This window comes from Microtus oregoni, unplaced genomic scaffold, assembly GCF_018167655.1.
Source record: "Microtus oregoni isolate MIOR12 unplaced genomic scaffold, Mior012 000000F_ref0000247, whole genome shotgun sequence".
NCBI lineage: Eukaryota > Metazoa > Chordata > Mammalia > Rodentia > Cricetidae > Microtus > Microtus oregoni.
This window is the reverse complement of record NW_024543059.1, coordinates 28,813,095-28,837,855: the sequence shown is the minus strand read 5'-3', so window position 1 is coordinate 28,837,855 and position 24,761 is coordinate 28,813,095. Positions and strand designations below refer to the sequence as shown.

General features: G+C 49.2%; 1 protein-coding gene across 1 annotated transcript in view; it reads right to left on the bottom strand.

Moving 5' to 3' along the window:
* Positions 1-3: 3 nt before the first annotated feature.
* Fam189a1 (family with sequence similarity 189 member A1) overlaps positions 4-24,761 on the bottom strand; it is a 404,848-nt gene continuing 380,090 nt past the window's right edge. The window contains exons 7-10 of the mRNA XM_041651130.1: positions 23,917-24,052; positions 15,386-15,461; positions 6,713-6,940; positions 4-3,963 (exon numbers count right to left, since the gene is read on the bottom strand). Of these exons, the coding sequence (XP_041507064.1) occupies positions 3,647-3,963; positions 6,713-6,940; positions 15,386-15,461; positions 23,917-24,052 (757 nt within the window). The 3' untranslated portion in view covers positions 4-3,646. The remainder of the gene's footprint in view (positions 3,964-6,712; positions 6,941-15,385; positions 15,462-23,916; positions 24,053-24,761) is intronic.

Here is a 24,761-nt window from a genome sequence, read left to right as displayed (position 1 = left end):
AGTCCCTGGGGTGAAAGCTACAGAGCAGAGGAGCTGGCACCTGCTGCCCGCCAAGCAGAATGCCCTTGTGTGTCCTGGACAAGCATGTGCCCAGCTCCGGACAGATGCACTGGGATGAGATGAGGGTACCACATCCACCAACTGTTACACAGTGGGTGTGGGGTGTACATGGGTTTTCTTTCACCTGTGTGCAGGCACGAGTGACCATCTGTGCACGTGTGGAATGTTATCCTCTGTCACACCTAATCTTGTCTATGGAGACAGAGCCTTTTACGGAGCCTGGGGCTTGCTCTTTCAGCTGGGCTAGCCACCTGGCAAGCCCCTGGGATCCTGCTGGTCTGCACATCCCAGCAGTGGGGCTACAGGATCACCTCCCCTCCTCCTGGAATCCAAATCAGGTCGTCATGATTGTCCAATGAGTTCTTTACCCACCTTGCCCCTGGTACACAAGTTCAGAACCTTAAATGGAAGATGTCAGATTATACCACACTTCCAGGTTCTTTTGAATGTCAGGTCCACAGAGGGGCAGCTGTGGTTTGGACCTGTAGGCACAGGGGACTGTCTTTGCTCCTCAGTCCCTGGCACTGAGTTTTGGGTGGAAAGTTGTGGTGGCCCACCAGATCCAGCCCCTCCAGGACCCTCTTTGTCCCAGTTAGACCTCAGTGACCAGAAATACTTTTTATTAAAACACTGATCATTATGAAAACACCTTGAGGTACATTAAATAAATACAAACTTTCAAGTTGTACAAACTGGTCTCTGGGGGCCTGAAAGCAATTTCTGCATCAGCTGCAGCTGCTCTAGCAGAAGTGGGGGACAGAAGATCCGACATGAGCTTTCTGTTCCAGGGTTAGTTGCAAGCATTTCATTTTATCATGGCCTCCTTGAGACCTTTAGTCCTCGTGATGGGGCCTCCCACCCTGCCTTCCTCAAAGTAGAGTTGATGCCCACAGTGGGTTCACATCAGCATCTTCCTGCCCCTAGGCAGACACTTGAAGGATGTCTTAGAAGGTACTGGCTTTTTTTTTTTATTTATTTGTTTGTTTTGTTTTGTTTTTTGGTGGTGGTGATGGGGCAGGACCAGGCAAACCTGGAGTGAGAGCATCTCCTCCCAAATGATCACAGTTGGACCCAGTTCAGACATCAGAAAAAAAGAAAAAAAGAAAAGAAAGAGAAAAAATAATAAAAGAAAGAAAAGAAAAAGCTTCCAAGACAAATGTGCAAATGTGGAGAATGACAGTTTTTGCTTTATGGAATCCACATATTGCCTGGGGTTCCTAGTATACTAGGTCACCACTGAGGCAGAGCTAAGGGACCCAGAAGAGACAAGACAAATCGCAAGAACATCACCTAGTGGCTGTAAGCCTGGAGCTGAGCATTCCTAGTCCTCATGTGGACTGTGTGGGGCTCTGCAAAGGTGAATGCAGACTGACCTGTCATCTAACAGTCTTGTTCTGGGAGTCACGGGTTCTCACCCACCCTGGAGCATCAAGTTGTGTGGTTTCTGTGTCCGTAAGATAGACCTGTTAGCGGAGCCATCTCTAACCTCGCCTGAATGGTTTGTGCATGTCCCTTTCTTGAGCCTGCCTAGGACTCAAGGCTTCCTGCAGCCGAGGGACGGTGCAGGTTGAGGCGAGAGTGCTGCAGGACAGACAGGGGCCTGCTGCAGACGGGCAGCGTGAAGGCCAGAGTCCGGCACTGTGCCCAGAAACCCTTCACCCTGGATGCATCATGAAGATACCCTAGAGCTTGGGTCAGTTGGGTGGGGTGGGGCCCGGCCTCTCTTGGATCTCAGCTTGATCGGGGAGAGCCACAAGTGTTTAAGCACCTTGTGGCATGGACCCTCCAATCACGAGACACCCTGCAGCTGCCTGACCTCACCTCACCTCATTTTTGAGGTGATAAAAATGCCATGCGGCCAGGCTATGCAAGTTTTTTTCAAGCTGATATGCTCAGGGGAGGCCATTCTACCTGTAAGGGTTTTGACAAAGTCCTCACTTGAGGAAAATGAGAGGATTTTAGAGTCTGGATAAAGTGCTTGAAAACTCATCTCTATTGCGTCTCCCGCGGAAAAGGCAAGGTTGTCATCATGTGCCTGATTTATGTCCTCCAGCTCCATAACCATAGGAAGGCCACAACTTACGGCAATGGTCAAGTCATCAGAGCAAGGAAAGCCGACCACCATTGGGTGTCTCCCAAGCCTTCAGCCCCCAGCTTCCAAACACACAAAGGTCCTCAGTATATTGGCTACAGGGAATTGGGGGGGCTGGGACATGGGAGTAGAAGCTGAAGGACAGGCCAGCCCAGGCAGAGTGGAGAGAAGGGCTTCTTAAGCCTACCAGCTGGACACTGACCAATGGTGGTCACACTCTGGTGCACCCTGGCACTTTCCATAGACTTAGGGCCTCGGTGCTGATATCAAGGCTCACAGGCCAATTGGGGTACAGTGATCTCACGTGCTTGGAGCTGCTGCTTTGGATGAATCAGATATGGGGTTTCCATTTTTCCAGGAAGTTCTTGCAGGCAGCGTTGCTCTGGACCCATTGCTGAGACATGGTTACTGTTGATCGGGCCAGAAAATGAGGTCTGAACAGCCAGAAAGTCTGGGGGTGGTCATCTTCCCCAAAGTCACCTGGCTATGCCCCAGCTGGTTTTGCTCTGCTTCTATATTCTCCCAGAAATAAGTGACTGACCATCTGCATCCCTCAACACAGGTGTGCCTGCTGCCACCTGAATCGAGGAGGAGCAACTCTGGCTCACGAAGGCATGCCTTGGCCAAAGGTGCACACATAGCAGAGATAAACGCATCTTAGCCAGCATTGTGACCTACCCAGCTCGGTTGGGTGATGTCAGATACCAGGGGAAGCCCTCCGAGGGATGCAGAGAGGAGCCTATTGCTAAGACACAAGTGACAGTTATTTGCTGTGGTTAAACAATGGGAGGCCATGGGGGAGGGACCCAGGGAAGGACGTGGGGGTAGCAGCTCACAGTCAGAGGCCTAGAGGGGAGGCCCAGGACACAAGGAGGCGGGCATTTCAAGCCTTCACGACACCTGCTCGCTGTCCAAGCGTGCCTAGGAAGAGTTTTCATGGTAGATTTATTTGCATGATAGCCCAGTGATCAAAAATGTGGGTCCAGGCTGTGCTAGCGTTGCCTATTTCCTTGGAAAGGAAGTGATGGGTCTGGATTCTTTAAAGGTTCCGCTCCAAGTGATACCAGTCACATGGCTCCATTGCTGCTGCCACCTTCTGCTCAGGTAACACTGAGCTGAACTGGGCCCAGAAGATAACCTTGTGCCAAAGGCCTTGATTCGGAACAGATACAGTGTCCTTAGGTTCCATAAGTGTCACCTGTCCCTAGATAGGGATTCCGGTCACATTCTTCAGTTCAAGGTGCTATCCCCCCTGACGCAAGCAGAGCTTGCTGAGTTAGTGGGACAGGGGGCAAACAGTCCCTGGGAAGACAACCGATGGGAGAAAGAGTAACAGTTCCCTGCCCGGGCCACCAGAGAGCCTCGCCTGGGTATTCTGATTGTTCTCTGCCCTGCAGGCCAAAGGCCTCTCTCTGTCAAACTCGGTGGCATCATGCAGGACTGGACTTGCAGGCACTGGGACCATCAGTGTCTACATCCAGGTCTGTAGCTGCTTCATAGCTGGTCCAGGACGCCAGCACCAAAGATGGCCTCCTCCACCCTGGGCTCCTCCGAGGTGACTGTTGAGCGGACGGTGCCCACCACATGTCGCACCTCTGAAGGGAGGGTACAGTGTGAGTGTTCCAAGAACTTAGCCACCAAGACCCTGGTGTCCGTGTAGCCCTTGCTCTCCACTAAGGAGTGCGGCCGTTCTTTGGAGACGGTCTGTAAGGTCTCCGGCTTGGTCCCTTGGTCCGTTTTCCAGGTATCTTGGTTGCCGGCGGACGGGAGCTGGTGCTGACCGGCGGCCGTGGCGGGGCGCGATGCAGAGACTAGAAATCAAAGTGAAAGAGGAAGTCTGAAAACAGCTGTGAGCCAAACGAAACCAAAGTTCTAGAAAGAAAAAGAATGAGCAAGAGTAGGCTGCGAGTTCTGTTTCAGAGAAGGCGCCCGAGTGGGACGTGCATCCTGCCAGCATCGGGGGAGTCGGGGTTAACCTCTCAGGATTGAGGTGGGGAGTGAACTAAGGGGTGGGCCCAAGAGAAGGGCTGCTGAGGGGTTGCTGAGCTCTCCCCGGCCTTCTCCAGCTCCATGACTTTTGTCCTTTGTGGTCTAATGGCCTGTTGGGGCAGAGGAGGAACATCTAGACAGGTTTAAGACTAGAGCTGGGGTGGCAAGAGGTAGTGAGATTCCTCCCCCGTGTTAGCGTAGACGGCAGCCTCTATTCAGGGCCTTCCTCCAGTGTCCTCTAGGCTGGGCCTGGAGAAATGACTCTGGCTCCTTTAGATGTCATAACCATCACTTCACCTCAAAATTGGGACAAACACTGCTTAGATGGCACCTCCAAGAGCTAGGCATCTGTGGGTAGCGAGATACAGTCCACTAGCTGAGGACCACATTGAGTATCAGCTTGCCTAATATGACACCCAAAATGGACATTCTGGGTGGTCTGCTCCAGGGTCCTGGGAGATCTAGCTAAGTAACGAAATACATGATGATGTATAAATCTCTTAGGCAGAGCTAATATTGCCTTAATAAAGCAAAATAAGGCAAAGCTGGGTGGCAATGGCCCCAACCTTAGCACTCCGAGGCTGAGACAGGAGATTGAGGTCAGTCTGGGCTACTTAATGAGATGCTGTCTCAAAACAAAACTAAATGTAAGTAAACAAGTTAAACATATGTGTTCTGTTAGTTACAGGCTTTGATATAACTACCTTGAGATAGGCACTCACATTCCGGAGCAGCTGGATGCAGAGGCAGCAAAGGACCCCTCACCATGACTCACCCCTTCACAGTAGGTGGATGTCAAAATGTTTGAGGGGTGCCTCACTTCTCTCCAGAGCAGTCCAGGACAGTCCTGTCTGCACCTCAACTAGAAGAACATCCAGTCCCCACAGGAAGAGGCAGAAAGGATCACTGGTAAAATTCACCAGCTGCCTAGGGCTGAGCAGGATGTTAGATGGTGGATGAGCAGCCGTGTGGATAAAAGGAAGTCACCTTGTAGTTCTCTCCCAGGTTCAGGTCCCACAGGAGCCCAGCAGGTGCCTCGGAATACCCTCCAATCCCGAGGCTCTCCAGGGAAGCAGAAGGTGCATGCCATCAACTTGGGGAACAATGGCAGTCTCATCTCCCGAGAGGAGACTGAAGTCGCAGGCTGCTGTGTGGACCTCAGGAAGGAAAGGTGGCTACCTCTCCCTTGCCCCATCCTTGCGGCTGTATGTCACAGACCATGAATTCCAAAGAATGCTATCAGAAGGCCAGAGAAGGGACCTAATCCCCTCCAGCCATATGAGACCCTCTCTCAAAGCTCCGTGAGGGGGAGTGGACACAGAAACTCCTGTGCTGCCCTTGGGGGTGGCATGCACAGAAGCTCTGGGGATGCAAGTTAAGGAGCAAAGAGAGCATTCCAGGTTTGAGCTGACCTTTCTCCATGGAGGTGCAAGGGGTGGGGAATGTAGCACCCAGATGCTATAGGCACAAAATTTGACGTTTCTACCATGAAGACATTCCCAGATAGCTGGCTTCTGTCACTTTTTTGCTTCCTTCCAAAGGCTGCTCTTCCTTGGCATGGCCAGATTCTAGGCTGCCTCGTGTTCAGCTACATAGGAACCTGGGAGTGAGGCTGGTGTGGGCATCCCCATGCCCTCCGTAGAGTCCTTAAAAATGGACATCAGAGGAAGTTTGTGCTGCGATGCAGTCAAAGGCCACTAGAAAGTCCTCACTGGCAGAAATTACTCCCCTATAACATCAAGGTTGTGTCCATCCTCCAGACTCAAGGACATGAGAAAGACTCCCAAGGAAGCTGGTATGGGCAGCTGGCCACAGGAATCCTGTAGTACTAGATCGTGCCCATTTGGAATAAAAACAGCTAAGGGCATTGGTAAGTGCTGCCTGTAGTGGTCTGAGTAGGTATGACCCCATAGACTCGTGTCTATGCTTAGGCCCATAGGGAGTGACATTATTAGAAGATGTGTCCTTGTTGAAGGAAATGTGTCATTGTGGGAAGTGGGCTCTGAAGTCTTATATGCTCAAGCTATGTCCAGTGTGGCACACAGTCTCCTTCTGCTGCCTGTGGATCAAGATGTAGAACTCTGAGTTCCTTCTCCAGCACCATGATGATCATGGAGTAAACCTCTGAAACTGCAAGCCAGCTCCAATGCTTTGCTTCCTTTATAAGAGTTGCCATGGTCATGGTGTCTCATCCCAGCAGTAGAAACCCTAAGACACTCCCTGAACACACTCAGGGCAGAGGACATACCGCCTACACACAGTCTTTATTCGTGCTCACCAGCTCTGACCTGGACCTCAGAGCATGCATACAGTTCGGTGCTGATGCTCAGGTCGGAGCTGCTGGCCACCTAAAGGGATCTCATTACCCTCAAGTCTTAAATCCTTCCTCCCTTGCCAGAATGATGCCTCCCTGGCAACACAGCAAGAGCCCAAGGCTCCCTTCCCCTCCACCCCAACTGAGGGCCCTCAAGTGTGCAGATGACATTTCCCCGGATCCGACCTGGGCCTCAATTGTCAAAGGTCACTTGTCCTGCGAGTTGGGTACATCCTGAGAACACACGTGAACCATACCTGCTTCACTGAATGCGCGGGAGGTGGGGTCGCTGGCGGAGCGGGCCACACGCCCTGGGCTTGGCTGTGCCTGTGTGCTCAAGGTTGTTGCTTCTGGTGACATGTGGTGAGAGACTGGAGTAGGTAGAAGTGGCGGTGGGGTGTCCAGAGTGCCATCAGGGGAGGGGTGGCTTGGACCCAGTGAGGTGGCACCCTCTGATGTTGGGAGACTCGTGCTACTAGCAGGCACTGCAAGAAAACAGGCGATTAGGGTGAGTGATTACAAATTCTGAATGCAGAATCAGCCGGATGCCTGCCCTCCAAACCCTACCTATATAAACTCCACAGTTAGAAGCAGGCCGACACTGAGGCAGGTTGCCAAACCAGTACCTGGCGTGCAGTCCCTAGATCAGATATGTGAGACAAACATAGCCCATGTGATGCTTGTCTTGGTTCCCAGAGTAGGCCCTGGGCAGCACCATCAACCTTTCCTGGGAACAAGCAGAAATGAACCCAGAGTGGGGGTGTAGGTCAGCGATAGGCTCTGATTTGGCACAGTGAGACATGGGGGCAGGAACCGGGGGAGCCTGGGCGCTCAAGCCCCAGCTGGACTCTAAATTGTGAGCATCGCCACTGTGGACCAGTGAAGCTGGCCACGTCTGTGCTTCCTTCCCACTCAGAGGCCAGAAGCCCATGGGTTGCACCAGGGGCTGTTTCACGCATGAACATCAAACCCCAGTGGGTCGACACTTCCTTCACCTGCCTGGAATTACTGGCTCTGTGCAGGGGCAGACGCTGCAAGGCGATGACCTGCCTGAGGGAACCTGCTCCATCATAGAAGCCCAAATTCCAGCACAGGTGGGATGCTTCAAGCTTTGTTCCTTCCTTCTCTCCCACAGGGCCCAGTCAGTGCCCCTTGCTCCCCCCGTGTCCATGAGCTCTCCCCAGACCAGGACTTCAGAGACACCTGCCACTCAGTACCCACTGCCGACTCTTGAACCAGCCTGTGGAATATTCTAAAACATTCTTGTCTAACTACTCCACCCCCCACCCCCAGAAACAGTTGGTGACAAGTAGCAGTCCATTTTGCAAAACAGAAATGGTACCAATATATCATATATAAACAAACACCCGGATCTTCAGGAAGATTAACCCTTCTTTTTGGAGGGCATAAACTCAGGAGAAGGAAATCCATAAGAGGACGGCAGTTTCATATATCCTCTGAAGTTTGGAACGGAGAATTCATGGGCAGGATGGAAACCGCAAAGGGAAGGAAGAAAACTGAAAATAAAACGTTGTGTGTTTTGGCCCATGGAATCAGCTAAGCAGGGCTCGTGGGGGTCCACAGACTGAAATGGAAATTGCGGAGCCCATACAGGTCTGTGCTAGGTCCCCTGATTGTATGTTATGGTTGTCGTCTTGGTGTTTTGACAGGACTCCTGGCAGTGGGAGTGGGGGGTATCTCTGATCCTTCCCTGCTTTGGTGACCCTTTTCCCCTTACTGGACTGTGATACTCAGCCTTGATGTGATGGTTTGTGCCTAGTCTTATGGTATCTTAAGGCCTTACTAGGTTGATGTTCCTGGTGGGGCTGCTCTTTTCTGGGAGGAGACAGTGGAGGGGAGGTAGATCTGGGAGGGAGGGGGAGGCTGATAGGAGTGGAGGGAGGAGAAGTTGCAGTTGGAATATGCTGTATGAGAGAAGAATAAATCATTTCTTTTTAAGTTTTGTGCTTGCATAACGAACATGGCGCCCCCAAAGCAGAAGCAGTGCAGGGACGAGTCCTCGCCATGTGTAGGAAGGTCATGCAAGGCCTCACACACTTTCTCATGACTTGATTTAATAAGCACTTTTTCTCAAAAATCTACTCCCAAAATATCTTCTAAGGAAGAAAACGCTTCAAATGAAAGAAGCAAATCAAATCCAGATACACACATGGACGGCAGACCTGTGAAAGTTGCTCAAACCGAAGGCTGGGCACGTTTATGCCCTTGGAGGGCGAGAGAACCCCTCAGGATGGAAGGCACCCTGCTCTCACTGGCTGGTGTAACTTTCCTATAACGCAGTTCGGCTGCTCTATTAACACTTAAAATACACGCTCCCCTGGACTCAGCAATTGTTCCCAGGAGTTTATTACCAGACATAATTTGACAACTACTCAGAGATGAAGAGATTGTTTAAAAAAAAAGAAGCAATAACTGATCATATCAGAAAACTTCAGAGACAGAAAAGACATTTATTAACCCCAGCCAACCTCTGCTAGTTACTCCCCAGGGAACTACATAGTAGTGTGCCAAGATCACCTCAGATAAGCTGAGCTGTGTGGTGCAGGCCCAGACAGTGGTGTACCAAGATCATTTCAGATAAGCTGAGCTGTGTGGTAAAGACCTACACAGTAGTGTGCCAGGATCACCTCTGGTAAAGTTAAGCTGTGTGGTGTCATCCCTGCCGTCCCTGCTACACAAGAGACTTAAGACAGGAATACTGTGTTCAAGGCCTACATACACTACATAGAGTATTTTTCTAACTTACCCTTGGCAATTTAGCGAAAACCTGTCTTAACATAAGAAGTAAAGAGAGCACTGAGGATGGAGATCATTGTAGAATGCTTGCCTAGAATGTGCAAGGCCCTGCATCAAATACTAGTACAGCTCCCAAATATAAATATACATATATACGTGCATACATACATATATACATACGTTACATACACACATACACTAGTATCAAATACTAATACTGGTCCCAAATTATATATATTAGCATCAAATACTAGTGCTACTCCCAAATATATAAGCATCATATAATATATATTATATTAATTAGTATCAAATATTAGTACTGCTCCCAAATGCATATACATAAACATACATATATACATATGCACACACTAGCATTAAATACTTGTGCTGCACACACACACACACACACACACACAGCCCTTTGGAAAAGATTTAGGTATATATTTATTTCATCTTTTTGGAAAAAATTTAAGTCTTGGGGGGTGGGCCTCTGCATTTGGCTAGAGGCATCAGGTCTCCCTGGAGCTGGAAGGGTGGTTTTGTGCTGCGGGATGTGGATGCTGGGATCTGAGCATGGGTCCTCTGCAAAAGCAGCATGTGCCCTTAACTGCTTAGCCATCTCTGCAGCCCAACACCAAAATCCATATTTTAAATAGCTTCGATTCATGCTGTCTTAACTCTTCTTGATCCAGTTTTCTTACCGTCAGTGCTAACACAATCAATTCATAGACAGGCAAGTGTGACTTCGCTCTGAATATATATATATATATATATATATATATATATATATATATATATTTACTGGAAACATGAAATCACAGTAGATACTGAAAAAGCTCCCAGCCCAAGACTAGTGGCTGTTTTTTCTTGCTGTCACCAGGGTAATGCTGCATGCCTGTTTTTATGACAGTTATGATCTTAATGGACTTCTGATTTTTCATCCAAAAAACCCACACCAGTTTTCTTAGTTAATGTAGAATAATGCATTTTGCCTGTGCCACGTGGTTGTTTTTTTTTTTTTGACTCTCATTAGTGAACTTCACTGTGACCCCAGGTTTTCACTATTTTGAAGAATGAAAATACCTTCACTTTTAGAGTTGGCTTTCCTTATGTTAGATCCTAGGGCACTTCCAGAAGTGGAGATTACTCCAACTAACAAGATAAACACGGCTCGTAGATAAAGAGCCCTAACATGATGGGCTAGTTTATAACATGCCAGCCAAAAATGTGAGTTGTTGCTCCCCTGAGGTCTTGCTGATGTCCAAACCTCATCGCTACATTATTACTCGTGATAGTTTAAAACCAACTAGAATCTGTGAAGAACCATAGAACTAAAAAGCAAGTTCAGCGTGGTAACAAGGGACAAGATCAATGTAAGAGTGAATCATATCTCTATCATGTGGTCCGCCACACTCAATGACTACGGGACTGGAAATCCCAAGTGCAATACTGTTCCTGAGTGAAGGGAATGAAATCCTGAGGCACGGAGCTGACCCTCTGTGTGCATGAGTTCTGCATTTGCCCACTCAACCTTGGCCTTTGATAGAACAGAAAATTAGGTAGGCCAAGTAGACAGAACAGAATGCTGGGAAGAAGGGAAGTGAGGCAGACGCTACAGCTCTCCTCTGACAGTGCTTTAGAAAACTTTTGTGTCTATGCTCACTGTGGTAGTTTGAATATTATTGGTTCCCATGATCTCATAGGGAGTGGCACTAATAGGAGGTGTGGCTTGTTGGAGTGGGTGTGGCCTTGTTGGAGGAAGTGTGTCACTGTGTGGGAGGGTAGACTTTGATGTTTCTTATGCTCAGGATACTGCCCGGTGTCTCGGTGTCTCATTGTACTTCCTGTTACCTGCAAGGGGTAGAACTCAGCTACACCATGTCTGTCTGCACACTGCCATGCTCCCTGCCACGATGATACTAGACCAGATCTCTTAACTGTAAGCCACTACCTCAATTAAATGTTTTCCTTTGTAAGAGTTGCTGTGGTCTTGGTGCCTCTTCATAGCAATAGAAACCCTAACAAAATATCAGGGACTGGGGTATTGCGGTGATAGGCCTAGCCATGTTTTTGTTTGGAGTAACATGGACTTTGAGAGTTTGGGTTAGGAAAGCAGTGGAATGTTTTAAGGGCGGCTTAAGGAGCCATCCTAGTAGGAGCATGGAAGACAGTGGTGCTGAGTGTGACTTGATGAACTGTGGGGCCTGGCTCTAGAGGTTTCAGAGGAGGAGAGTGTTGGTATGTGGCCTAGAGATTGGTCTTGTGATATTTTGGTGAAGAAAGTAGCTGCTTTTTGCCCTTTTTCTGAAGAGTCTGCCTGAGGTTAAAGTGAAGAGTTTAGATTCATTCCTTTGCTAGAGGAAATCTCAAAACAGTATAGACTGTTTTGTGGTTACTAGGGATAGTTCTAATGAAGATTTATAATGAAATGGAGCAAGCTGAGCAAGGGAAAATACTTCTGGAGAAAAAGAGCACTAGGAAGTGGGATGGAGCTAAATTCTGTGTTCAAGGAGATGAAGAGATAAAGGAATGAAATAATGGGAGCACTGACCTCAGGGCAAGATCCTAACCAGCTAAATTTCCAACTTGTGAAAAGGAATTAAAGGAAACTTTAGAACTGGGTATGGTGGTGTACACTTCCCAGCACTGGGAAGGCAGAGGCTGATGGATCTATGAGTTTGAGGTCAGCCTGGTCTACAGATCCAGTTTCAGGATAGCCAAGCTTAGGTAGTGAAGAAAGGTCAAAAGCAGAAGGTTGGTGAAGATATAATTGAAGGAGGCGGCCATATTCCAGCCCCAGCAAGCAGCAGAACTTGGCAACTTTGGCCACATGGTTCTGGCTTTAGAGTTAAAGATAGAAGAAATGGGTTATGGAATTTACCTCCATGCCTAAAAAAAGCTGCTGAGGCCAGGCTTGTGTCAAGGGCCTAGAGAGGCCATTGTGTGAAGCTGTAAAATTGAAGCCTGGATTGCCTTGGAGACCCCAAGATGTTAGAGAAGCCAGTGTCTTGGGATACCTACCAAGAAGAGCTGCAAACAGGGAGTGGAACCAGCCCAAGAGAAAGAAGTGTGTAGCAGTCAACAGAGCTGAATGGAGTTGGAGATCTGGAGAGCGCTTTGACATGGAGATGCAGAGTTTGGAGTTTTCCCATCTGGCTTTTGGTCTTTTCTTTAGTATTTTCTCACTATGTTTTCTTTCTTGCATTTTGGAATGGTAATGTATATCCTGTGCCATTATATGTTGGAAGTATGTGATCTGCTTTTTGATTTGATTTTTTATAGGTCATTATAGCTAAGAGATTACATGAATCTCAGAAGAGACTTTGAACTTTGGACTTTAAAACATTGTTGAGACTGTGATAGATTATGGGGACTTCTGATGTTGGACTAAATGAATTTTTCATCATAATGTTATTATAAGACTATGGGGCTCAGAGAGTGCAATGTGGTAGTTTGGATGTAATTGGCCCCCATAACTACCTAGAGAGTGGCACTATTAGGAAGTATGGCTTGTTGGAGGAAGTATGGCACTGCTGGGACAGGCTTTGAGGTTTCCTATGCTCAAGATACTACCCAATGTCTCAGTCTACTTCCTGATGCCTGAAAAATGTAGGACTCTCAACTATTTCTTTAGCTACACAAAGCACAGAGGGACCATGTCTTGAAAAATCAAAAACAAAACAACAATAAAACCAATAACATTGATGCATACTTTCGAGGTGACTTATTTTAAAGCATATTGGAGGCCATGCATGCATATGAAGTATTTTGTCATTTTACCTAAGGAACCCAAATCCCTTATATCTTTGGGATTTGGCATCTGACAGGGTCCTGAAACCTGTCACCCAGTGATATCAAGGGATGACTGTGCACCTAACAAAGTGTGGTGCTAAACATTATCAAGGGGAGTTGAGAGAAGTCAGAAGTGGTCCAGGGAAGGGGACTGAATTTTTGGATTGGAATGCTCAGTTGTAGGTGAGCAGTCTTTCCAGGTTGTTGTATGGGTTTAATGTGGTTTTTATAGAATCCCAGCAATGGTTTTTGAAGGTAAAGATGACTCATTATGAAATGCACATGGAAAATCACAGGCCCCAGGAATGAACCCCTGTGCATTAATTAATAATGTGGGAATGGTACTCTTCCAGATTTTTCAGTTCACTTGAGGGCTGCTGTCGTGGGCAGCATGGCATTGGGAGATCAGCACACAGATTAAGGGGACATAATAGAGAACCTAGAGATAGATACACATAATTATGTCCAACTGAATTTTTTTTGGGGGGTGGGGTTCGAGACAGGGTTTCTTTGTAACTTTGGAGCCTGTCCTGGAACTAGCTTTTGTAGACCAGGCTAGCCTCGAACTCACAGAGATCCACCTGCCTCTATCTCCCGAGTGCTGAGATTAAAGGCGTGCGCCACCACCGCCCGGCTAACTGAATTGTTTTTATTCCAGTATGGGAGTTGAACCATGGCCTCACATATGACATATAACTCTCTACAACTGTGTTACACCCTCACCATTTTCTAACATATATATTATTACTAAAGTGCAAGAGGAAAAATGGACTGGAGCAACTGAACACACATAAGAAAAAAAAAAACGGCCATAAGAAAAAACCAGAGAAGAGACCTTGACCCAAACTCATTGTGGTACAACAATGACCGGAGCGTAGGTGTCTTTCCAACAGTTAAGTCTGCTGGCCTAAAGGCCTCCAAAGTATTGATTAACTAGTACAATCTGGAGCCCCTAGTACTTGGCATCACCACCAGAAGACTGGGTACTGGAAGTACTCCCTTGGTCTTATGGTCAGCTTCAGAGCTCACTGATAAGTTCCTGGGCAAGGAGTACCCAGATTCCTCTGTCCAACTCTGCCTATCCTTATGTAATAGCCAGAGAAGGGTCCCAGCTATCAGCCAAACCCTTTCCATCATAATTTCTCTAGAACAACTTGAAATGTGTAGGCATCTCATGGTTGGGAGCTGTGGGGCACGACCCAAGAATGTAGCAAACTGGTATGATATCACCTTCTAACCACACTTCACCAAACCCCAGAGAAACTTCTGATGGCTCTTGGAGTAACCCAAGGAGGGGCATGATCATTTTTGAATCCCATGATCACAGAGACTTGGGGCTCCTTCTCTAAAGGATGGCTTCTTCCTGCCTCTCTTAGACGTTAACTCTGTACTGGAGGCAAGGATTAACTGTGGTTGGGCATGGGATGTCATGAGTTATATGACAACTAAGCTGTCCCTATGAGTCTGGATCAAGTCCCCAAGAAAGAGATTCTCTGAACCCCAGTCCTCTTATTCCTTTGATGCTGGGGTACATCTGCTTGTCTAATACCCATCCTTCAAGCCAGGTCAGTACCACAGAGGTTCTAATGTGTTTAGGAATCTGGCCTTTCACATCTGCCTTTCAGAACTGTCAAGCTTATGACGTCCAGTTTATCCTCTGCTCAGGCTGTCCTTGGAAGCCTGTTAGTCCAGCTTGCCCCCTGCTGATGGAGGGGATCGGTCACAGTCGCCTGGAACAGATGCTCAGGAGTGAACACTGCAGTCACGTCCTAGAACCTCATCAAGTTGAGACATTTATAAATGGATACTCACGTGCTAAACCCCCTGAGCATCACAGCTCAGCCTCACCTGCTGTGAACACGCTCAGAGTACACAAACCCACAGCAGCCTATGGTTGAGTACAACTGTCTAATTCAAAGCCTCGTTCATAGGAGTGTGATGATCAGTCACGCAGTTTACTGAAAATATAAAATCCCAGAGTTGAAAGCAGTTTCCACTGAACAGCACATCACTTTCCTACCACCATAAAGTAAAAAATCCTGAGTCAGATTATCGAGTGCCAGGAACTAAATATTCCTCCTTGGTCCTAACAGAGTGAGCCTCAAGCTGAGTAGTATTTTTCATCAAATTCACATCCTCAAGTGACAGAGAAAGGACACCAAGGGAGGAGGTGACCAAATATCTGTCCCAGAGAAAGTGGGAGCTCTCCTGGGGACACAACGTACTGGATCTAGGTTGGGGAAGAAGGTTGTGGCTAAGGTACCATGCTACATACAGAGAGAGAAGAGGGGTGGGAAGAGGTGGGGAGAAGGAAACAGGAGGAAAGAGACATCCTTGGAAAACACACAAGCAGTGTTTCGAACCGAGAGGGGTATGATTACCTGGTGTGCTGAAGCCAGCAGCTGTGTTGGGGTCCCCGGAACTGGAGTCGGCCACCTGGTGATCGACACTTGGAACCTATAGCGAGAAACACGCGGCATTACCCTTGCTCAGGAGAACACCTGCCCAGGCAACCTCCGGTAACACAGCCAGTCCTCTGAAATTCCTTTGATGCAGTCAACACAGATTCCAAATTATCAGGGCAAAGCTTTCCAGAAAGTTCCAAAGGGTGAAGTAGGAATCTCTGTGTACCGTCAACTATGTGAATTCATGGGGATGCATCTGTTAGGCTTGAAGTACGAGGGAGAGCGTGCAGGTTCTGTGCAAACAGCACTCTATTTTATGCAAGGGCGCTTGAGCATGGGTGGACTTTGGCATCTGGGGAGCATCCTGGAACAAATACTCTGAGGAACAACTGTGTATTTTATGAGGTGGGTGTATGTGAGAATCGAGAATTCAAGTCATCATTGCAGAGACTGAAGCCCATTTCTCTGGCCTTCTGCACCCAGAGTACCTTCCGGGGCACTGGCATACACTGAGTCTATCCACCTTCTACGAGGACCAAGACAGGTTTGCTGGATAATTTTGTCCACTTGACACAGGCTAGAGTCATCAAGAGGAGGGAACCTTCTTTGAGAAAACACCTCCTTAAGATCAGGCTGTAGACAAGCCTACATAGTGCGTTTTTTATAGTTAGTAATTGATAGGGGAGGTCCCAGTTAATTGTGGGTGGTGTAATCCCTGGGCTGGGTGGTCCTGGGTTCTGTAAGAAAGCAGGCTGAGCAAGCCAGGAGGAGTAAGCCAGTAAGCAGCACCCACCCCCTCCATGGCCTATGCATCAGCTGCTGTCTCCGGGTTCCTGCTTTGAGTTCCTTTGATGATGTACAGTGATATGGAAGGGTGAGCCAAACAAACCCTTTCCTCTCCAACTTGCTTCTGGTCATGGTGTTTCATTACAGCAATAGTGACCTTAACGAAGACAAAAGACCAGAGGATCCTCCATGGTCATGGTGGGATGTAAGACAGTCCCTACTCCAAAATGTCTTCTTTCACTTTTTCCTTGAGGTTCCAGGAAGAATAAACCATGGGACAAATGGTCATGAGACCTGACTTGCTTCACCCCAGCATGGCTAGGGCATGGAATGCGTATGGAATAAATGGCTGGATCCCAAGTGAACTCCCAGCCTACCGTTGACTAGCTTACACTTTTTCTTCCTTTTGTTACCTTGCACTCTGAATGAACAGGAAGCTCCTGGGATACTCTCCTGGCTGAGCTTTAGGTTACAGTCCAGGTGCACACAGGGAGGGGGTGCCAGTCTGACTGCCAATTCACAGTGTAACAGCAATGACATACCATTAAGAGCCACCCTGGCTTGGTGGAATGTGGACTTGGCGTGTTCTCTTCAAGTTTAGGTCAGGGAGATTCTACCACTCTCCTCCTGGACTGCCTTCGTTGGGGTTTCTATTGCTGTGACCAAACACCATGACAAAACGCAAACTGGGGAAGAAAGGGTTTATTTGGCTTATACTTCATATTACTGTTTATTCCTGAAGGGAGTCAGGACAGGAACTCAAACAGGGCAGGATTCTGGAGGCAGGAGCTGATGCAGAGGCCACGGAGGGATGCTGCTTACTGGCTTGCTCTCAATGGCTTGCTCAACCTGATTTTATATATATATATTCCAGGATCGCCAGCCCAGAGATGACACCACCCACAATGGGCTGGGCCCTCCCCCACTGATCACTAATGGAGAAAATAACTTACAGCTGGATCTCATGGAGGCATTTCCTCAACTGAGGCTCCTTCCTCTCTGATGACCCTAACTTGTTTCAGAACCAGTCAGAATGTGGAATGGCTCCGATCTGGAGAGGCCTCAGGAAACAGGACACAGGGGGCTGAGCCCCAAGTCCTCCTGCTCCACATCAGCCTGCTTGGGCTGTGTGTGATGCAATTTCTTCCACAACAGGCACAACTCTTCCAGCTCTGCTTCAGGCATCTGGCATAGGCCCTGGACGATGTGAGACGTGGCACACCCTGTCCATGTGCCACATTGGCGCCTACCCCTTCGCCAATTCAGGAAACAATATCTGACTTCTTGTGTTATTTTCAGAATTGCTTTGGGGACACACTGGCAAGTAATGAGCTCAAGAAGAGACTGGCGAAGGTGAGGCGAGCCCCTGCGGCTTGGTCCGATTCCAGCTCAGGTAATTACATTCCTGCCTTCCGTGACGCCAGCCACTTCAATCAGAGAGCCGATATTCTGCAAGCTATGGTGGAGCTAGGGCAGGTGACCCAGCTGTGGTACCAACACAAAGGGTGTAAGCTGCTGCCTGTTGTGGTGGCGGGGAAGCGAGGCGCTGAGGAGAGCTGGAAACCAAGCTATCGCCAGGGAGGAGAGCAGCCTCCGTGCGGCATTTCATCCCACTGATAGGCTTTGGAGCAGCAGCACACATGCTATTCTCCTTCCTAAGCCCCCAGGAGTGCTGGGGAGGGAACCGAGGGAGAGAGAATTCATGCCACCCTTGTGTCTACACACACCTTTCCCCCTAAGGTATTCACTACACGCCCGTAACCAATTGTGAAAATGTCTGCCAAGAATCTTCCACTAAATAACAGAAAGAAACTGCCTAAAGGGCTATTTCATTCCAGAAGTCTCTCTCCAATATCTAACCCCATATATATGTATATGTATGTGTGTGTGCGCGTGTGTGCATGTATATACATACATATATATATATATACACACACATATATATGTATGGAGGATGGGGAAGGAAAGAGAAACTTAGAAACCCGCTGCTTGAGAAAGCAAGCTTTGGCAATAAAGAAATATAAATAAAACAAGAGAAATAGAATCCACAAAGGGACAAGGTCAAGAGGAAATTGGATTTGCTTCATATTCTGCAGGGCATCACTCACTTCCCTCTGGCTCCCGTATTCAAGCACCAGGAAATGTAGTTTGGAAAAGAGATGGCTCCTGGGAGCGCATCTGTCACTTCTGAGTAGAGTGTTAGGGGTTTAATTTGAATCTGATGGCAGAGGCCACCTCAGTGCACAGAACTGTGGGGGAAATGGCCATTTGGCTCAGCGGCACTCCAGAGGCAGAAAAGGGGACAGACAACTGTGGCATGAATCTAAACTGAGATTTGAGTTCTGCCACTAAGGCTCATAAACAGGGATCCTGGCAGGATGAAGAGTGTGAGGATTGCGAGAGACAGGCTTCCTACATAACTTGCTCCGGACACCCCAAGCCACGGGAGACCGGTGGTTTGAATGAGACATGTCTACCATACTCTTGGGCATATGCCCAGTTGGTGGCACTGTTGGGGAAGCTTAAGAGGTGTGGTTTTGCTGGAGGAAGTATGTCACGGGGGCGGACGTTGGAGAGCAAACACCGTGCTACTTCTAGTTCTTTCTCTTGGTCTCTGTTTCTGTCTCTACTGCTGTCTGTCTGCCTCTCTCTCTCTCTCTTTCTGATTTGCTACTGCAGCTGCCATGCCTGCCACCTCTCCACCATGACGGACGTCTATAAGCTGACCTGGTCAGGATGCTTCATCAATGCTACAGAGAAACAAACAAGGGAAGGGACAGCACCTGGAACTTGCTGGCTCTGAGATGCTACTTGGACCAGTTGTCATAACTGAAGGATCAACTGGAATTTAGGCAGATGGGCTCTGTGGGGGAACCCTGCATGGGAATTCTGCCCATTTCTGTGATGTGTTTCTCACTCCTGGATGAAGCCAACCATCTAGTACCACGTTCATGAAAAGCTACGGTTTGGGGGCAATTATCAGCTGTCATGGAGAATGAGGGTTTTATATATTCAAGGTCATTTTTGAAACACTTCACTTGCAAGTTTTAAAATGTAGAGGTCATTTCCTTTAAAATACAATTTATAGGACCCACAGCTGGTGATACTATGCCTGCCCATCTCCTTTCTCGTAACTTCCAGTATCGTAATAGACTTCCCTTCCTAGCTGAACTGCTACCCGGTCAACTACTGGTTGAGCCAACCTAGATACTGAATTTATCAAAGTCTCTTCCAGTTTGGCATGCAAGGTCAGAAAACCTACACCCAGTGCTATAGCAGATGCCCCCATCCCCCCGGCCCACCTCTGCATGCTATACTCCCCCCCCCCGCCCACCCCTGCATGCTGCACTCCCCCACCCTGCCCACCTCTGAATGCTGCACCCACCCACCTCTGAATGCTGCACCCACCCACCCACCTCTGCATGCTGCACTCCTCCCACCCCTGCATGCTGCACTCCCCCACCCCACCCACCCCTGCATGCTCCACTCCCCCACCCCACCCACCTCTGAATGCTGCACCCACCCACCTCTGAATGCTGCACCCACCCACCTCTGCATGCTGCACTCCCCCACCCTGCCCACCTCTGCATGCTGCACTCCCCCTACCCCGCCCACTTCTGCATGCTGCACTCCCCCCACCCCCGCCCACCTCTGTATGCTTCACTCCCCCCACCCCCGCCCACCTCTGCATGCTGCACTCCCCCCACCCCCACCCACCTCTGTATGCTTCACTCCCCCCACCCCACCCACCTCTGCATGCTGCACTCCCCCTACCTGGCCCACCTCTGTATGCTTCACTCCCCCCACCCCTACCCACCTCTGCATGCTGCACTCCCCCACCCCACCCACCTCTGCATGCTGCACTCCCCCACCCCACCCACCTCTGCATGCTGCACTCCCCCACCCCACCCACCTCTGCATGCTGCACTCCCCCACCCCACCCACCTCTGCATGCTGCACTCCCCCACCCCACCCACCTCTGCATGCTGCACTCCCCCACCCCACCCACCTCTGCATGCTGCACTCCCCCACCCCACCCACCTCTGCATGCTGCACTCCCCCACCCCACCCACCTCTGCATGCTGCACTCCACCAGGACCACCTTCCTTGTTTCCCTCACACCACAGCCCTATCCAGATGGCCAGGTACAATTCTTCCCTAAAGTCCCAGGGAAGGTGAACTGTCCCTGTCCCGTCATCACAAGGATTGTCAACGCCACGAAGCAGTAGACTCATGTTTTTATACCCCGCAGCTAAGAAGCATAGCCACCAGTGAGCCCTGGAATGTGAGTCTGTATCTAGTCAGGAACGTCAAGTGAGCAATTCTCAGTAACGTTGCCGCCCCTGCTAGAGGTTCGCCTCTGTGACATTGCTGTGGAGCACAGCCTGAAGTTGTGGGAAAGAACGACATCTGTACCTAAGACCAAGGAAGGGAATAGGTCTGAATGGGCATCCCCAGTCAGACGACTGAAAACAGCCTCTTGGGTGCACACTTGGCATCTCGGTTATTCTGGAGGCTGGAGAGGAACGCTCCATCGAGGCTAGGAGTTCAGGGCCAATCTGAACAACACAGACTGACCCTGTATCAGAAAAAAAAAAAAATCTTCGCAATGGCTGCCGTCTCTTACTCCCCTGCCGTCTGTATGTTGTCACGTCAGCCCTGTCCCTCTATCGGGTTTGCTCCACTCTAGCCGGTGCTGATAGGCAATTTATAAACCCTCTGGCGTGCAGGGGCAAGCAATTAACCGCCCCCTCATCCAGGGAAAGCGCTCATGCTGTGAAGGGGCAGCTCCTTGATGCCTGGTCAAGGGAGATGGACCACCCCGGAGGAGGGGGCAGGTGGCTGATGCAGCCTTCCCTCTGTGGTTGGTAATAGGTTTCCCTCACTTCCGGACTCCCAGAGATGTCTGTGGAATTGAAAAGTGCCCTGACACCTGAGCATCAAAGAAAATGGGCCTGGGAGCTGCGGGTCCTTAATCAACAGATGTGTCCCTGTTATACAGGTGGCCTGGAGAGGGGCCACAGGACATGTCACACACATACCTGGCTGGCTCCAGAGCAAATTGAGTTTGTGCCAGTACCTGCAGGGGGCAGACTTCAGAGCTTTGACCTTCAGCCCTCCTTACCCAGGTTCTCTGAGAGAAATCATGGAAGGCAGCATTTTCCAGTGCCTTTGGGAGAACAGTGTCATATTGATCCCAGAACCATACATTAGCCTGAAATATATTGCATTCTTCAGGGAAAGAGAAAATTGGTGATGAAACATGAATCAATATCCTTCTCGTGTACAGTGTGGAGTGGGGGCACTAAACATTATACTCAAAGTCTGTAGCGACAGCCTGCACCTGCACTTGGGCCTTGCAAGGCTAGCATGGGGCTCCTGGAGAAAGGATCTTACTGTGAAGCCAAGGCTCTGACAGGGCGGTGCCCCAGCCCTGATACTGTCCACAAGGAAGGGCCCACAGAATCATGATCTATCCACCCAGCCTCCTCTTCTAAAAACACTAGTACTATCTCACAAAGGGAAACAAAAAAGTGGTTCCCTAGCACAAAACTAGAATTCTCTGATAGCAGCAAGCAGGCTTGCTGGAGAGTGGGAAATGACAGAGCTTCCCGCCCAAGGCAGCAACGAAATTAACATACTACTGCAGATATGGCTTTGAGGCCCCTGCTTCCCAGGATGGGGTTGCCCATCTGCACCCCATCATCACCTCTTCACTTCTTGGTGTCTATCACCAATGGAGGAGCTTGCTCTGGTTCTAGTGCACTCTCCTCTGGGTCCTGCCATGTGGGTTTGGTGATGTTCTCCCCCAAGTAGGCCTGGTACCACACTTGCCTCTAAGATCCATCATGTTAATGTCACCGTCTTCACCACAAACCTTGACACAGTAATCTACCCCAGTTCTCAAAGTGAGTTCTAGTAACTCCTGGGAATGGACCCAGGATTGGGATTTGATTGACAAGGTTTTGTGGGACTGGGGGATACCCGCTGGAATCTACAACCCATTCTCAGACCCTCCCTGGATGCCCGAATACAAGCTAAGCACCTCTGAGAGCTAAAGCCTGTCATCACAATCGACAGCTTCACTATTTTTATTGTAAATGGAAAGGTAAACCTCATTGCTAAGTTGCAGGACCCTGCTCAGCTTGGAAGGTCTAGGCAAACGGCTGTCCAAGCTGAGAGATTACAGGATCTCTCCTTTACTGAGTCTCTAAGCAGCCTTCCTCCCAGGCATTTCCTACACAGTGACTTTTACCATGCACACAAAAGAGGCCAAAATCTGGAGTCTGGAGCTGCCATCTGCAGCCACTCAGGGAGTGGGCACAGAGACATTATTCAAGGATCCTCTGGTTGTGTCAGGGCAGGCGGGATTCACCAGGCTGACCCAATATGAAGGGAGTCTCCCTTTGCCAAATGTATCTTTTTTCTTCGATGCCAACAGCCCGAACATTGCCTGTGCGTCTCTCTGATCACTGCACGCATGCACCCTGCTGTCTTTGCCTGTCCCCTGACTCAGCCTACAGAAAGTGACCCACCTTCGTGGCTCTGATTATCCTTGAGGCTGAGCCGCTACAGTGGACAGACAGCACTCCACAAACAGATATTCTTCATCGGCCCCACAGCTGAGGGGTGGCTGAGGTTAAACACCAGTAACCCTAATTTTCCTCCACCCCTGCGTGTCGTTCTGATGTCCAAGGTGCAGGGTCAGAGCTTGAGGTGATATCAAAAATCTGAGCCCTGCACCAGGGCTATCATGCAGGGGTCAGTCAGTAGGAAAACGGGAGTAGAGTGCAGACATAGCTCAAGCGCCCTGGAGAGCCTCCACATTGTGGTATTATCCAGCTCCATGACTTGTGCCTGGGACGGTAATTAGCACATACCTGACTACCATGTCCCCATCTTTGCCTCAATCCCTACAGCCTCCACTTAAGGCCTCCCTGGCCCCATGACCTCACCTCTCTGCCTTACTACAGATTTCACACTCAACAAGGACAACAACAATAACGGCTAATATATAAAAAAATGCTATCAAAATATGCCCAGAGACTCCTCCGACTTCAGGATTTACCACGTTCCTAGTCTTCTTCTGAATCAGCATCATTCCCTTTCAGCCAATGAACTTGATACTAATGCGATTTTTTTCCCTCATCATTTGTCAGTGAGGAAAGCAAGGCTTTACAGACATACTCAAAGCGCCTGCTCATGGTTGGGAAACATGCAGTAATAGGAGCTGGCACACACAGCTCAGAGAAGGCCTCACAGCCGGCAAGTAGAGACACATCGCTGGCCTGGGGCTGCCTGACCCCTTACAGACAATCATGTCTGCAGCGATGACCAATACAGGTCTTGGTCCCCTGAGTCCTCAGTCCCCAAGTCCAGCTCCCCCTGCTCTGGTCACGAGTTAGAAGCTGTCCCAGCTCCTTCTACATTCTCTCCAGACACACTGGGCAGCATGGGACATGGACAAATCTGAGTTGGGCTGTGTGTCTGCCTGTAGGAGTTAAGCTGAGTATCCAAAAGGGCGAGTTCACATATTGATGTGCCCAGGCTTGGGTTGGACTCAGCCTCCTGCAGTGTACGCAAGGCTCACACATTGCACAGTACATGCAGAAGCTTCATCACAGGGCAATGGCTGGTGTCGGCGACACCATCAGCACTTTCTGAGGACAGGCCAAGTGTGGTGTGCAGAGGAGCTGATCTTGTCAGGGCCCAGGCCTCACCTGGCTGGCAGGCGTCTGACCCACCACGGCCTCATATGGTGGGGGCAGCTCAGCAGGATACAGCATGCCAGGGCTGTTAATGGCGACATCGTATATGGTGCTGAAGGGGGAGGAAGCGAAGTCCAGGTGGAGGCCCCTAGAAAACAGGACAGCCCATCACATGGTCATCCCCCGGAGGACAGAACCAGAGTCTGACATTTCTCTTCAAGTGTTGACTATCTAATACTTGTCATGGTGAAGATAAAAGCCTGAGTCACGGGGTAGGCTTAACTTTGCTCTTTCTTCTGAAAGATGCCCGTATTTCATTGGCCACTTAAGCTCTGTCTCCTATAATTAAGACAGTGATAAAGCTGATGAGATTTCTAATTAATGTTCCATGCTCTGTGACAACTGTCACTCAGGAGCAACTCTGCACGCAGAAGAATACAACAGAGTTCATTATTGGCCTACAGTGTCATTTCAGGTGACACCGCAAAGACACAAACGGAAATCTTCCGTTCAAGTCAGGCCTTGAGTTGCTTGCCTGTAATTCTAGCACTTGGGACAACGAGACAGGAGCATGGTGAGTATGAGGCCATCTGGGGCTACCTAGGGCGTTCAAAGCCACCCTGGCTGTACTGTGAGGCTGTCAACAACAACAAAATACAAATGGAATGCAGTTAACCCATCACCACCACCAAAACCCCAGTGAACAAAAATAAGAAAAGAAATACTGTATTTCCAGGTCACATGGCCTTTCTTCATTGCCTACCCTTGTAAGGCTCATGTCTCTGTACTGGCTTTTATTCTGTTCCCCTCCACACCTCTCTCTCCCCTGCCATCACCACTTCCTCCTCCAAAAGACG